The sequence below is a fragment of the Mustela erminea genome, chromosome 3 (genome assembly GCF_009829155.1).
Source record: "Mustela erminea isolate mMusErm1 chromosome 3, mMusErm1.Pri, whole genome shotgun sequence".
Lineage (NCBI taxonomy): Eukaryota > Metazoa > Chordata > Mammalia > Carnivora > Mustelidae > Mustela > Mustela erminea.
In genome coordinates, this window is record NC_045616.1 from 58,811,867 (window position 1) to 58,827,357 (window position 15,491).

The window sequence follows — 15,491 nt, forward strand, 5'->3', positions numbered from 1 at the left end:
AGGCCAGTGAGGACTAGGCCAAGGCCTTCACAGGAGCTGAGCGGCATGCCGCCATCTTGTCTGATGCCAGTAATGGCCTGTGGTCTCCAAATGCAATGACACTCAAGTCAAAGCTCTTGCTTCCCTTAATCAGCCTGTAGCCTTCCAGGTATACACAGTACAGCAGATTCACAAAATTCCTTGGGAAAATGGTAACTGCAAAAGAAACTTCAGAGTTTTGGGATTGATCCAAGCCAACAAAGAAAAGGTGAAAAGGTAAAAATGACTGAAACAACTTGGGATATCTTTATATCTCCTGCTCGGTTATGTGGCCTGTGGGGGCAATTCAAGACCAGACAGCTGCTCCAAAACACCTAGTAATCAAATTCACTAGACTACCACTCAACTGCAGGCTCTTATAAAGGTAAGACCCTGTACAGACATACTACAAGCAGACATTTAAAAAGTAAGAGTCATAACTGATTCCTCTGACCTATCTTTCCGTTTTGTCGCCAATACCAAGTACACATTTCTGCCATTTTCTGGCAGAAATGCGGGAAAATAAAAGGAGTAAGAAATAAATTATTGTTTCTGCCTACTGACCACACAAGACATACCTGCTACTGACAGTCTGGGACTGCAATCTATATCCAGACTAAAATCAGAACACAGTGAAGACAGATAAGCATGCACAAATAAAAACCGGGGAACACTGCTTGGTGCTGACTGAGTCTCTCTTGTGGAGTAAATGCCAACTTCTTTCACTCAGCCGACACGCATCTGCTCTAAGCTTACTGTGGCAAAGAAAGAACACAATAATTTTGTTTTAAATTACAGTGCCTGATATAGCCTTTGTTGTTTTCACTATATCGGATTTCAGAGTTCAACTGGGAAGTTAACAGCACTAATGATATGGTGAACATGGTCTGCAACTTATCACCGGAGAAGCAGTCAGATCCCAGGTACAATCGGCGTGTACCCTTGCTCTGTGAACTGGAGGTGACGTACACAGGCAGCAGGAGGTGAAAACCTCACACAGGATTCAGAGTATGTCTTAGAGGAAGGTGTGAGGAAACAAAGAGGAAAACATTCTCCAGTGACTATAAAAGTGACAAGCAAGTTACCAAGAATGAGGACCCTGAATTGTTCTGTCAATAGAATACAATTAGTGGTAGGTTTCATTCTGTGCTATTCTTCTCTTTTGAGGCAAAGAAAATGCTAATGCATCCCTAGTTAGAAAGGGGGGAAAATCTTGTTTTCTACATTCCTCTTCAGTTCTCCAGTTATCGTCTGCTTCCACGAGGAATAACGGGACAGCAAGGAAAGGTACCCTCGGGTTTCTATACAGAGACAGAGGCACCTGTGAGCACGGGAGCACCCGGGCCCACCGCCATGGCTGCTGACGCCATGACCATCTTCTGTTCTTACTTGGCACAATCGCACAATCTGGGGGTGCAAGACCCCAGAAGTTCACCTTCGGAGGCTGGAGGGTGGAGGTGGAGAGAGGCAGGAAGGACAAATTCAGGAAAAAGTGTACCCTAGAAAATGTCTTATACTTTAACACAAACGTGTTTTTCAAAATTCTAGAGGGGAGAAAGTTGGACTCCTTAGATATAGAAGCAGCAAAGTCTTTCGGACTTCATTTCTGCTCCTTCCTTAGTTGCATTTGGGATTGTAACTGAATCTATAATAGATTCACAGTTATCATTATTACAATATTCAGCCTACAAACAATTACATATTAAGTCAACTCTTGGTTATCTGATCAAAGGAAGGACATCAGGAGCACAAAATAATTAAAAAGCAGCATATTAGCCTGGTATTTTGTTGTAGCATATTTACTCAACCCTAACAGACTGGATACTTTCCTAGCATGGATCTCTAGTCTGACCATGTACATATCGATGCCAAAGGAACTAAGTTTGGGATTAAAATCTTGCCCTGATAGGCCTTATGTAATTATGAGGAGATGAAAATAAATGTGAAACAATGGGGAAGAATCTATTAACTGGGAAGTACCTCTGATTTAAGTCTTTCGATTTCTGTGTCTTGATCTTCAAGTTGATGCCGGAGCTGGTTAGCTGCAATTTTTTCTGTCTCTACGATCTGAACTAGATGAATGTACTTCTGCATTAACACTTCCCTCTCAATCAAAATGTCTGCATAACTTAAGAGAAAATTACACAGTTAGTCAATGAGATACTCTTCTACTGCAATTTCATATACAACAGCATACATCATGTTTTAAAAAGAAGCCATATATGTAGATTGTTGGCTAACTCTCCTTTATGTAAATATTAACTTTGGGCTGACATTTTGTATCATTTAACTATAAAGAATTCAAATCATCATTTTACATATCCTTTACTAAACTAGGAGTTCGGTTAACTATATAGAATTTGGTTCATTACCATTTTTCATATCCTTTACTAAGAGTTTATTTAATGAATGGCTGCCACCCACAATTTTACCATATACATCAGAAAAGTGCAAAGAAACTCTATTGTTTATAAAGAAAAAGATGCATCTTCTTTAACAAAAGCTGAAGTCTTTGAACTAATAGCACACACTTGGTTTCCGGGGATGATATTCAAAAACATCTCACTGGGTAAGCCACTAGCCAATCAGACTAGACCAGCCACCAAATGGAATGACTGCAGAGACCATCAGAACAAGAACTGACTTGAAAAAACTATGATGCCTCTTCCATTGATCACCAGCCCTGCTTGGCTCTCTTTAGGATCATGACACCATTGCTACCTCTTTCAAAAATCAACAGAAGCAAACATTTCATTCAAAAAATAAGTATAGTTTCTTGGGCCCTAACACCATCAGCCTCCCCTGTATCCATTTCTTTGGTCAAGTGTGGTAAAGGCAAAACTCTCTCTTAGATTTTTATTGACTATGTAATTCTGTAGCACCAGAAATTTTGCCTCTAGATCTTCTTACAACCTTTGAAGTAGTAAAATGTATGTTCCTCCATTTCCCAAATGATCTGAAAATAATAATAATTAATAACTACTATTTATTAAGTGCTTGGATATACCATATATATTCTCATTTCATCCTCCCAGCAACCCCAGGAGATAGGCTTTATCATCCCAATTGTACACAGAAAGATTTTAATCTTCACAGAGGTCACACAGCTAGCAGTGGCAAGGCTGGGATCAAATCAATTTATGTGTGACCCTCAGCTTACGGTCTTCACCACAAGCTAAACTGTCTAATAAGAAATAGCACACTGGATATAAACAAGAATGTTGAAGAAGACATCTCTTGAGATATCTGCCCAATTTTGCGCTCACTTATCTCTTACCTCTTCTTTGAGAACTTGGGCCATAGCAGCATGTTTATACCATAAAAATCTGTCTTCATGACTATATTGCACTGGTCTAAAAAGAGATAACTGGCCCAAACTAAACCAATTCATCATTCTCCTTGGAATCTGGCATTCTGTCTCTTATCTATTTGATTGAACTAATATGACATAAGCTTGGAAACTGCAGGGTGCCTGGGTGGCTTAGCTGGTTAAGCAACTGCCTTCAGCTCAGGTCATGATCCTTGAGTCCCAGGATTGAGTCCCGAATCCAGCTTTCTGCTCAGTGGGGAGTCTGTTTCTCCCTCTGACCCTCTGCCCTCTCATGTTCTCTCTCTCACTCTCTATCTCTCTCAAGTAAATAAATAAAATCTTTTTTTAAAAATTTAATAAACTTGGAAACTCTGGTTACCATTGTTGGGCAGCCATATTTGGCCATACCCATACGAAGCAAAGTGAGTCAGCTGAGAAACAAAGTAAGCAGATGTTGAGGAAAACAGATAAGAGAGACAGAAAGGTAATGACTATTTGGGTTTCTATCAACTTTCTAGTTTCTGGTTCCACACCCTCATGATATCCAAATATAATTTTTACTCTTGGGTTCAGTAAAATATTATAATTTCTGTCTAATAAATTCTCTGTAACCCAAACTAGTTTGAAGTAGGTTCATGTTACTTAGAACTAAAAGAGTCTTAAAACAATTTTAAAGTCACAATTTTAGTTCAATTATCTCAACATCCTCAGCACTTACATCATGTGTGCTATTAGCGTTAGAAAAAAACACAGTGTCAGCAATATTTTAAAGTCACTTGTTCTAAGAAATCACTGTAAGAAAATAGAGAGAAAGGCTATGTAAGTGTAAGTGGGAAGAGGGTTAAAAAAAAAAAGAAAAAAAAGAGCAGAGTCTTCACACAGATGAAGGAACTTTAAAAGAAGGAAAGAATAGAACATGAGAAAAGTAGTTATTATAATAAAAATTCTGCCCTTTCTCATTGATTTTATTAGAAATATGCCAAATTTATTATAAATATACTGAATCAGCGTTAGATAGCAAAAGAGTATTTTTTTTTTCTAATCAGTGAGGGCTTCTCACTGATTAAGTCCAGATTGTGCAGCTGAGTTCATGCACACTTATAACCAACATCTGTCTCCCTTCACTTCCAAGCCCCCACTGAAGTGCTAGGAAAATTATTTTCTGTTTAAAGAAGGAAACCATAACAGGATTATAAAACAGGAAAATAGGCCATCAACAGATCAGAAGTCGTAAGAAATTCTGTGAAGAGAAAAACCGAGTAGAATCAGAGTAGTGGGAAATGCAGAGTAGAGGAAACTACACAAGGAGGCACCTTGCATAAGCAAGGCTCCCACCAAGGTGGCCAGAGCTACAAGCTTGGAATCAACACATTCAATGAAATGGATTAGGTAAGGGGGTGATCATTAGGGTCTCTCATTAAACAGGTGCCTTTGCAACATCTGCAAGTTAGGCTTCTCCTCTTCCCAATTCCCAATGTAAAGAAATAAAAGTACAACTGGCAGTAGTGACATGCCCCTAAGTCACAGCCTAAGATCTGCCCTCTGTCTGAGGAAGCTAGATGTGGAGAAGACTCCTAATGAGGAAGCAAGTCACAGAGAGAACAGAGCTTGAATCTACACCAGGCCTCCACTGTTGACCAAGAGAGAACCAGAAAAGGATCAGCTCTATGAGGGACAAGAAATGAAATACATTTATTGTTCTTCTATTGTGAACAAATGACCACAAACTCCCTGGTTCGAAATAACATCTATTTATTATCTCGTAGTATCTGTGCATCAGGGGTCCAGGCTGTTTAGCTGGGTCCTCAGCTCAGAGTCTCATAAGCCAACCATTTTGGTGTCACTCAAGGTGCATTCTCATGTGGAGGCTTGATCAGGGAAGAACCCATTTCCAAGTATTTAAATTGTTGGGAAATTCATTTTCTTGCAGGTACAGAACTTATGCAGCTTGCTTCCTCAAGGCCATCAGGAGAGCATCTCTGATCCCAAGGACTGCAGTCCTTCCTTGAGGGCTTCTCACTGATTAAGTCAGGCCACCCATGAAAATCTTCCTTTTGTATAACTCAAAAGGAACTAATTTAGGACCATAATTATTTGCAAAATCCCTTTTGTCATAAAATGTAACCTAATCAAGGGAGTGACTATCTCAGCATGTCTTCCATATAATAATGGCTAGTAGCAAGTCACAAGTTCCAACCATGCACATAAAAGACATCGAATTACACAAGAGGGAATTCCAGCCAGCCTCCACACTATCTGCCCACATAACTGAAAAGGAAGCCTATGTAAGTGACACAGATGCAGAGAAAACCCAGGCCCGCTACCTGCAATAACTCCTAAAGTCTTTTCCTTAGAAACAAAGATCACTAGAGACTTGAAAAAAAACAACCACCCCCAAAAAGTAAGACTTCTGTAGTAGGCAGCATTTAAGATAGCGCTTAATGATCCCTTCCTTCTGGTATTCATGTCCTTACATAACCCCTTCCTCCTGAGTGTGGGCTGGACTTAGGTGACTCACTTCCAAGGAACAGAATATGGCAAAAGTGATGGAACAGCACTTCCAAGATCAGTTTACAAGGAGACTCTGGCTTCTCTTGCTTGCCTTCTCTTATTGTCTTGGTGGTTTGTTCTGAGGAAGTCAGTGTCATGATGTGAGCCGCTATATGGAGAGGTCCACATAGACAGACACTGAGAAAGGCCTCGAGCCAACAGCCGGTAAGGAACTAGCTAACAAGGAAGCGAATCTAGCTAACAATCATGTGAGTGAACTTGGAAGAAAATCCTTCCTCTTTTGAGCCTTCAGATGAGACCACAGACCTGGTTCACACCTTGACTGTTGCCTTGTGAGAGATCTTCAGGCAGAGGCACCCAATTAAATCACGCTTGCATTCCTGACCCACAGACACTGGGAGGACAATAAATTGTTCACTGTTTTAAGCACTGTCGGGTAAACTGTTACACTGCAATACATGATAAATACAGCCCCAAACGAACAAACAGAATAGATACTAAAGAAACAAGCCGAATTCAAGCAATAGATATTTATGATCTATAGAGAGACAGGGAAGAATACCAGAGTCATGAGGCAAAAAGAGGCTGCTATAGAAAAGAAGTAACCAGATAATAAGAAGAGTTTTTGGAAACAATGATTATTAAAATTTTACAGGTTAGTGAATGAGCTCATTGACAAAGCAGACATGGCTGAAAACTAAGCTAGGTGGGTGGAGACACAGAGAACACTGAACAACAACAACCACAACAAAAACACAGAGAATGGCCCGCCTGGGTGGCACAGTCAGTTAAGCATCCAGCTCTTGGTTTTGGCTCAGGTCGTGATCTCAGGGTCATGAAACTGAGTCCTGCATTGGGCTCCACACTCAGCATAGAGTCTACTTAAGACTCTCTTTTCCTCTCCTCCTGCCTTTCCTCCTGCTCATGTGCGCGCTCTCTCTCTCTCCCCAAAATAAAGAAACAAATCTTTTAAAAAACCACAAAGACATTGGAGCTATGGAAGAAAGACTGAGCGACACTAAGTATAGGTCCAAGGGATTGATATTTACCTAATGGGAGTTCTAAGAGGGGAAAAAATAGACCCTTAACTGAACATAGCACAGCCCAAATAGAAAGGATAATCCAAATGCCAGACAGAATAAATAAAAACATCTCATACCCTGAAACACCCTGGTAAAATATCAGAGCTCTAAGGATAGAAAAAAAATTACAAAAGCTGCCAAAGAAAAATCACAGTTGACCTAAAGAAAGCAGGAATCAAGATGACATATTTCTCATCAGTAGCCTGGGATGCTAGATCATGGTAAAGAACTGAAGAAAAAGTATTTTGAACCTAAATTTCTACATCCAGGCAAACATCAACCAACCAGGTACCAGTTCAAGACAGAAACAGTTTACTAGCAATCACATCTACTATAGGAGGAAAATTATGAGGAGGCTTTCCAAGCAAACAAAACAAAAAACAAAGATAAAAGTACAGAATCCAAGAGTACAAGCCAGATGAAGTAACAGGATCCAGAAAGAAATTAAAAGTAAATATAGGCAAGCTTCTCTTTCAAGGAGCAAGTATTCAATTGCATATGATTATACTTGTGGACCCAAACACCAGTTTTGATATTTGGTACATATTTCTAAAACTTGACTTATAATTATTTGCATTCTTCATTGGTTTTGGGTTTTGTTTTGATTTCTTAACTTTCAGATTCAACAGAGGCTTAATTAAATTAAGGAATGGAAGTTAAGTGTTTAAAAGCTTATAAATAGAGAAGAAATAATAATGAAAGGAATAAAATCTCAGGGTTAGTGGAAAGAACAATAAAGACACATTAACTATCTGAATTTACTTACCTTTCACAGAAGAGATTCAATACACACTGCTCAAAGTTGATAAATAGAGTTATATTATTTTAAGACATAAGCTCAACCAATTTAAAAGCCAAGAATATGTAAGTAACAAAAATAGAGGGCACAAAGGAAGAATAGGTAAGAGGTATTGTAAAGGTTTTACATTCCTCATCTTGGGGCACCTGAATGGCTCAGTGGGTTAAAGCCTCTGCCTTTGGCTCAGGTCATGATCTCAGGGTCCTGGGATCTAGCCCCACATCTGGCTCTCTGCTCAGCAGGGAGCCTGCTTCCCCCTCTCTCTCTGCCTGCCTCTCTGCCTACTTGTGATCCCTCTCTCTGTCAAATAAATAAATAAAATCTAAAAAAAATAAAGAAGTTAAGGACATCGTAGAATATATGAATATAATATATAAGAATATAATCTTATAATATAAAAATATAATATATGGACAACTACTAAAGAGTTGGGGAAGGACCTACTTAATCAGAGAAGTAAAAACTGTTTATCAAGTTTTGTCAAGAGCTTTAGGAACAATAATAATCTGCACTGGCAACGATAGGACAAAATGGGTCCTTTGTACCAGAGTGCGAGATTCTAGCAGACAGCATCACAGTCACAGTCACAATCACGACAGGTTAAAAAGCTCAGATCCCTTGTCACAGTCATTGCAATTATAATAATCTAGCCTAAGGAAAATAAACAGAGACTTTCACAAAGACGTATCAAACAGTAAGAAGTTCATTTGTTAAAACCAGTATAAGAAAACTGAAATAATCTAAATATAGATGCATATAGTATGGTATATGTATAGTTACAATGGAATGAGGTATAGTTATAGAGGCATAGTTACAATGGAATGCTACAAGCCACTTAAAGTCATATTTTAAAAAAAATAGTTAACATAATGGGACATACTCAAGGCGCACTAATAAATTAACAAAAAAGAACAACCCCAGGAGATTAAAGTAAGTGTAATTTATTGGAGCAATTATAGGTGATTTTTAATTACTTCTTTTATGCTTTTCTGCATTTTCCAGCATCTCTATAATATCAAGAGGCAAAAAGAAAATACGCAAATACTAATGTCAGCTACTTACTCTACGAGTGGCCTTATGCAAGATTTATCACTTTTTTGTTTAAAGATTTTATTTATTTATTTGACAGAGAGAGAAAGAGACAACGAGAGAGGGAACACAAGCGGGGAGAGTGGGAGAGGGAGAAACAGGATTCCCACCAAGCAAGGATCCCGATGCGGGCTGGATCCCAGGACATTGGGATCATGACCTGAGCTGAAGGCAGACAGTTAAGAACTGAGCCACCTAGGCACCCCTATTACTTTCTTTATATGTTTCTGTGACTCCAAATTCACTCTCTCATTCACTATTCATTGACTGTTCTTATATACCCAGAAACTGTTGAAAGCACTGGATACAGGAGTAAACAAAATGGGAAAACAAACAAACAAAAAAAACAAAACTGTGCCCTCACAGAGTTTACGTTGTGGTAGGGAACAAGAGACAATAAAATAAAAATTTTAAATACATAGTATGTTACCTGGTGATTAGTACCTTAAAGGAAAAAGCAGGATGGCGGCGGGAAGTGGGGGTTACAAAGGGTACGAGGAAGGGTCTCCCTGAGAAGATGGTACTGGAGTCATGACCTGAAGATGTGAATCATGTGGTTAGCTGGTTGGAAGAATATTCCAGGGAGAGGGAAGAGCATGTGCAAAAGCCCAGTGGTAGACGCAGGCCTGGGTTGCCTGAGGAAAGGCAGAGTGGTTAGCTTACTAGAGGGGAATAAGTTGGAGGCAGTAGAGGGAACAGGATTCTAAAGTAGGTGGGCCCTGTACACCAATATAAAGTTTCAGGTTTTCACCATGAATGAGATCCAGAGCTTTGACCAGAGGCATGGCAGGATCTGACATTTTAGCAGGATCACTCTGGCTGCTGTAATGGGAAAAGACAGAGGTGGGGGGTGGAGGACCAGGAGAAGCTGGAGGCTCCACAATAATCTAAGCAAAAATGTTAAAGATCAGTTCAGCACCTGGCATGAGGCCTAGCACAAGACAGTCATTCAAATACAAGTCCTTGTCAAATGAAAAAAAAGTCACCTAACAAAAAAAAAGAAAAAAGAAAAAAAAAGTCATCTAAGATTACCGACTTTGCATGCTTTATTCTTCTTCACATAATAATTTTCATTTCTCATGATTTTCAAGTCATTTGATTCATTCAATTGGTTCTCCCTAGTTGATTATTCTTACCAGGGTATCTTCTCAACTTTACTTCACAAAGCTTTCTTTATGCATCCCGCTAGTAAATGGATTATGACAAATCAACTGAAATGCTTCCATTTGATGTAAGAACTTTCAGAGCGTTGGTATTTCTATTTTACTGTATTTCTAATATATGTTCTGATTAAATTGTCCAGTTGCTCAAGTTTAAGAATTTCTGCCTAATCTATTTATTATTTCTTTTTATGTTTAACTTTTTTTTGTTGTTACTCAGTTTAACTTCCACCAGGGGGAAAAAGTAGTCTCTTCACTGCCAAGTGAAATAAATAAAATTAAGCCACAGGAAATCGACATGATGAAAGCCAAAATTCATGTGTCCAGTAGCAACAGATGGTAAGTTTGAGGTGTGTGTGTGTATATATATATATATATATGGAAGTAAAAATACTCATGTGTAATATTTACAATCAAAACCAAGACACCACTATTCCATATGGGAGAAAAGGAAATACTCCAATGGAATGAATCCTCAAGAGCCCAGAGAAATGCAGTATAAAATCATAGGCATTAATTATTTTTACAGAAGAACAAAAATTGTATTAACTTCACAAGAAATGGCTAGATGGGCCAGGACCTCATTTTAGCTACTCTGACTGAAGACGTAGTTGCTAATTAGATAGATAGATACACAGATGGACCGAGAGGTAGATAGGTACAATGAGACGGAAGGATATAATATGCTAAATAGATATGCTAGTGAGCTATACATAATGAGAACTGTAACAAAACCTAAACTGAAAACTCATATTATAGTTGGCTGAAGAAAAACTCCCACTAGCTCCAGGATTATACTCAGTTTTACTGAGAAAACTCTTTAGAATCAACATTCCTCCTATCGGGAGCATCATGATGTCTCTGGAAACTGGGAAAAACCAGTCCTGGACGGCAGCAGTACAGTTCCCGTCCAAACAACAGTGAGCACTGGCAGCAGGCCCCTCATCCATGCAAGACCCCCTGCGTCCCCAGCTTTCCTCATGGCCACCGCAGGAATATCGTCATCCGCTTTTTCTGGCTCACAAATCCTCTTACCGTGACAGCTCTGCCTCACTGGCTAATCAATATCTGTTAGATGTCCTGTTAGGGTGAGGTTCTAACCTATATGCCCCCCACTAAACCCTTCTCACTCTACTAATAGACTCTTCTCCTAACCTTGTCCCGTTTACAATGAATGAAAACTCAAACATCTCTGTTAGATCAAAAAGAGGAATAAAATTCAAAGACTCTAAATATTGCTCCTTCTTTCCATTTCATAGTTAGGCTTTTACTACTTTACCATCTAAGTTTCGGGCATATGGGAAGTCATCAATAATCCTTTCCAAAACACTTTAAATATAAAAAAAAAACAAGGAAAATATTATTATAAGGTAATATAACAAAAAGTCAATAATGGTAAAATAATCACTTGGGGGCAGAGAAATTTTAAGGAACACTGACTTACTTTCTTTCTTTTTTTTTTTTTTTAAGATTTCAGTTAGTTATTTGACAGAGAGAGACACAGTGAGAGGAAATACAACAGAGACAGAGAGAGAAGCAGGCTTCCCACTGAGCAGAGAACCCAATGCAGGGCTCAATCTCAGAACCCTGGGATCATGATGTGAGCCGAAGGCAGATGCTTAATGACTAAGTCACCCAGGTGCCCCTTACTTACTTACTTCTAAAAGCAAATATATTTAACAGTACTATATTGTAAAACTAAAGAAAATGTTTTATATCATAATTGTATTGATGATTCTCTCCTAACACTGACACTTTCATTTCTTTACAAATATGCATAAATAGTATTGGTAAATTCTCTTTTTGATCACAAAAAAATTCTTTAGAGAGAGTATATATCTAACTATATTCATTGAACCCAAATGGATTAAAGGGGTTTATTTATAAGTTCTCATATTCAATTTCTACTACAAGGACTCTACATAAAATAGCAATGGAAACAGGTGTTGGTGAGGATGTGGAGAACTTAGAACCCTCACAAACTGCTAGTAGAAATGTAAAATGATGTGGCCACTATGGAAAATTAGTTTGGCATGTCCTCAAAAAGTTAAACATAGAGTTAACATATGATGCAGTAATTCAACTCCAAGATACACCCAAGAGATCTCAAAACATATGTCCACAAAAATGTATACATGAGTATTCACAGCAGCATTGTTAGTAATAGCAAAAAATGTAAGTAATCCAAATGTTCACCAACAGATGAATGGACAAACAAAAGGCGGTATACTCATATAATGGAATAGTATTCTGCCATTAAAAAAAGGAACAGGGGACTGATTATACTACAGCACGGATGAACTCTGTTTGTTAACATTGTAGTAAATGAAAAAAAAGCCAGACACAAAAGATTGTATGATTCCATTTATACGATTTGTCCAAAATGGTGGCACCTGGGTGGCTCAGTCAGTTAAGCATGTGCCTTCGGCTTAGGTCATGATCCTAGGTCCTGGGACTGAACCCTATGTCGGGCTCCCTGCTCAGCAGGGAGCCTGATTCTCCCTCTGTCTGCCACTCCCCCTTCTTGTGCTCTCTCTTTCTCTGTCAAATAAACAAATAAAATCTTAAAAAAGAAATGTCCAAAATGAACAAATCCGTACACACAGAAGATAAGTCAGCGGTTGGCTAGGGTAGGGAAAATGGGGAGTAGGGAGTGAATGTTAACAGGTATGGGTTTTTTTTTTGCAGGTATTAAAAATGTTCTAGAATTAGATAATGGTGATGTTTACACAACCTGGTGAGTATACTAAAACCCATTAAATTGTATGATTTAAAATGGTGGGTTTTATGGTATGTGAATTATATCTCAATTTTTTAAATATCTTTTTTTTTTAAAGCAATAGAACAACCTCCCCACCAAAAGTAGTATTTGTACTGGATTATAATTCAAAAACTCTTTCTGTCAAAAAAAATGCCATATTATAAGAACAAGATGAAAAAATGATTCAAGGGAATTTACAACAAATACAAGAAGGTAATATCTTTATCATACACAGAGCTCATAAACTGATAAGAAGGACACCAATAGAAAAAAATGAGCAGTGGACATGAGATGACAATTCATACAGAGAACATAGACAAATATTAAGAATAGCAAAAAATAGTTTCCCTAATAAGGAAAATGCTCATTACACCAAAATACGATTTTTCACCCAATGACATAATACAGATGTTTAAAAAAATGATTCAAGCTTTTTCACGTCCTAGTGGAGGGAGATTAAATTGGTACATACATTTCTGAAAAGCAATTTGTCACTGTGCCAGGAGCAGGAGATAAGAGGTGAGCAGTACAGATTTGCAGTGAAGGCTGACAGAGAGAAACAGACATAAACAAATCAATGCAATTATATGCAGGGACTTGAAAAGAAAGAAGGGGTTGCAGTGGGAGCCCAAGAAGGGAATGGCTGGTCCTCTCTACAAGGGGGAGGAAGAGGACCAGGGAAGGTGATGCAGATGATTGAGAGCTGAGTCCTGAAGGACAAGATTGTTAGTCAGACTGAAGGGGCCGTGCCAGCACATTCGAATCCCTGGGTGTGGTACTACAGCTACAACCCAGGACACAGGGGCAGCGTGGTGTGAGAGGTTCACAAAGGTCTGCTCGGGACAGGTCTCACTGGGACTGGATCACTGAATCCCAAGTTTGGGGATAGAAAGAGTATCAGTCGAATGAATACAGGTTTTTTTTCTGAAAAGCAACATGAAAAATCATTATACGATTCTCTCTATCCTTCTGTGTGGTTAAAATTTTCTCTAGTAAGAAATAAATGGAAGATAATAACCAAAACAGCTAAGAGAGACCCTGGAGTTCTTCCAAGAGCAGATGTTCTTTTCAGAAAGGGCACTCTGGTGCCCTGGGGAAGAGGGATTAGGAGGCAAACTTCGAAGAGAGACAGGTGAGGTGGCTACACAGTAAGCCAGGCAACTACCACTGACACAGAGAGGAATAAAGACCAGATGTTCCAGGGCTCAAATCTCCAAGCACCTGAATGGAAGTGGGCTGTGAGGGCAGAGGGTGCAGGATGGTGCCGGCTTGAGTAACTGAGTGGATGTGTACAGAAGACTATACCGTCGTACAAAGAAGGGGACATGGAGAAAAATATGAGTTTGGCTTTGGACTTATGAAGTATCACGTAACTCTGAGCACCCAAGGGGAGAGGATATATAGATACACCAGTAGACAAAGGTGACTCTACACATAATAGAGGTGGTTCATCTCGCTGATAGGGACACGGGCACCGGGGTTAGCCGGGCCTGGATTTGAACGTCAGCCTTGACACTTAGTAGGCCAGCGGCCTTCAGGAGGTTATTTCATCCTCTAAGACCCTAGACTCTGTGGAGATGGTACCACCGACTTCATGGGCTGTGTGAGTGTTGAATGAAAAGGGTCCGTGGTGCGCCTGGCACAGAATCTGGTGTCACGAGAGCCCAGGGAAGGGTGACTCCAGCACCTGCCAGAAGCCTTGGCAGGGGAGGCCAGGTGAGGAGAGAAAAGTGCAAAGGCCAGAGCAGGGACATTAAAGAAAGAGATAGAACACAAGGGGCAGTGAAAGAGGAGGAGAAGAAATTGATGTGGGAAACAGAGGCAGAAGAAAAATTATTAAATTTCCTTACCTACTGACAAGCCCTTAAAACAGGCAGAGTGACTTTCCTCTAGGGACTCAACTACCCCCACCTTAAGGCTGGGATAAGGGCAAAGGACAATCCTAGCCTGACCGACCCCCTTACCCTCAACCAGGATCCTGGAAGGCTACTTGAACAATTCCTTTAGGAAACTTTATCTCTAAACCTCCAAGATAGTTGACAATCATTCCCAAGCATATGGCCCACTGATAGACATCTAAAGGGTCTCACAAGAAGGTTTTATTACTGATAATGAATAACCTTTTCCCCAGACAATAGCTAGCCCCTCAAGGTCCTAGAAACCTTGCTCCCAAAATTCCTTAGAGACTTACGCCATCCCTAACCCCTCCCCAACTTCCAAGTATAGAATAGACCACTCCTTACATCCCCGGGGCAACAGCTCTTCCTGCCTGTGGGTCCTGTCCCCTTGCTTTAATAAACCACCATTTTGCACCAAAGATGTCTCAAGAATTCTTTCTTGTTCATCGGCTCTGAACCTCACCCCACCAAATCTCACCTATGTTCTAGAACTTCATCAAAATGATCGAAGGAGTAGAAGAAGAATCAGGAATGAGTGATGTTGTAGAAGCAAAAGGAAAGAAAATTCCAAGAGAAGATTTGGGTCTCTGTACACTGATATTTAAAAAAAAAAAAAAAACAACCTCCAAGTTAGTGTAAAAGTGATGTGGGAAACAAACGCAAAAGAGAAATTAATACATTTCCTTACTACCTACAAGCCCACGGACAAGTCCCTCAAACAGCAGAGTGACCTTCCTCTAGGGACTCACTGCCTTGATGATGAGTTTTTGCAAAAGGCAATCCTAACCAAACCCCGCCCCCCAAAACCAGGTTCTGCAAACCTACTTTTAATATAAAAAAACTCTTTTGGCAACTTCCTTTAT

At 39.5% G+C, this 15,491-nt stretch overlaps 1 protein-coding gene across 2 annotated transcripts in view; it reads right to left on the bottom strand.

Annotated features, from left to right (window-relative positions):
- The window catches only part of RASGRF2 (Ras protein specific guanine nucleotide releasing factor 2), a 251,133-nt gene that overhangs the window by 153,539 nt on the left and 82,103 nt on the right, over nt 1–15,491 (bottom strand). For both annotated transcript variants that reach the window (XM_032335831.1, XM_032335830.1), the window contains exon 3: nt 1,999–2,146. In XM_032335831.1, the coding sequence (XP_032191722.1) occupies nt 1,999–2,146 (148 nt within the window). The remainder of the gene's footprint in view (nt 1–1,998; nt 2,147–15,491) is intronic.